General features: G+C 42.2%; 1 protein-coding gene across 1 annotated transcript in view; it reads left to right on the top strand.

Annotated features, from left to right (window-relative positions):
- Window positions 1-1,148, top strand: part of LOC101857260 — a gene marked incomplete at its 5' end in the record, with an annotated part of 60,958 nt that overhangs the window by 18,633 nt on the left and 41,177 nt on the right. Inside the window, 1 exon segment of the mRNA XM_005102532.3 lies at window positions 837-960. Coding sequence (XP_005102589.2) covers window positions 837-960 — 124 coding nt within the window.

Raw genomic sequence — 1,148 nt, forward strand, 5'->3', positions numbered from 1 at the left:
GCAGGGCCTAGGCCTTCTCAGGGCCGATTTAGTGAATGAATGTAGGAGTGATGGAGGGCACTTGAGAGTTATTTAATTTTCTTTGTTGTTGTTTGTTTTGTGTTTTTTATTTTTTGTTTTTTTAGGGGGGGGGGTTGAGCTGGTGATTCTGGTTAGAGACTGTTGATCATTCTTTCCTATCAAACTTCTGTCGCGCGCACCCCGCCCCCCTCGGGATGTTACTTACTGAAGTGTCTTTAGACCATTCCCAAAGGGGGGACATTAACATGTTCTTATGCACAGTAGAATTGTAAATGTGTTGATTCATCAATGTCATGCTCATGACTGCCTACACTGCAAGAGGGAACTGCTGCTTTTCCTTTCCTACTCTTTACTGTCGTCATTTTTCCTCTACTTCTTTTGTATGTTTGTCACTCTCATGTGACCCGCTATTTCCGGGGTGCCTTGATAGTTGAAGCAGACTTTGTGCTGTTAAAGCTAGAGAGGTGAGCAGAGTAAGCCTGATTCCCTGTGAAGACAGCTTTGTTGACATCCATCCCTTGGTGCTCGTATGACCTTATGCAGTTGCGAGTGCCGAAAAACCTGAACTAAAACTAAAACTTCTGTCGTTCTTATCTCGCCTACTTTTTTGTGTTTGTTACTCTGACACTCTCTTGTAGCACCTCTAATCTTCTGTTCTTATATGACCTTATTGTGTTGCAAGTACTGTGAAACTATCACCAAAACTAAACTAAGATTCTTTACAATACTCTGATCATGGTCATTATTTATTTATCTAATATTTATGTTAAATTTATTTATTCATTTCTGTGTTGTTTTTCTCTCTGTGTGTCCAGCTGTGCTTCAAGAAAGGTGACATCATCACTGTGACCCAGTGGCTGGATGGAGGATGGTGGGAGGGAACGCTGAACGGCCGCACTGGCTGGTTCCCCAGCAACTATGTCAAGGAGGTCAAGGCCGGTGAGTGTGCCTATCATTTTCATATAGATGGCTTGCCAACTTGTCATGTTTTTAATGCCCCCTTTGACACAATTTAGATCATTTACGAGTAGGGCTTGGACGCAACTTTTAGTCGGTGTCATTTCTCAGTTGCCTTAATCAATTTCTACGGGTTCCATATAAAGCTGTTATGCAAATAAAGATGGGGG

Source organism: Aplysia californica, unplaced genomic scaffold (genome assembly GCF_000002075.1).
Source record: "Aplysia californica isolate F4 #8 unplaced genomic scaffold, AplCal3.0 scaffold00329, whole genome shotgun sequence".
NCBI classification, from domain to species: Eukaryota; Metazoa; Mollusca; class Gastropoda; order Aplysiida; family Aplysiidae; genus Aplysia; species Aplysia californica.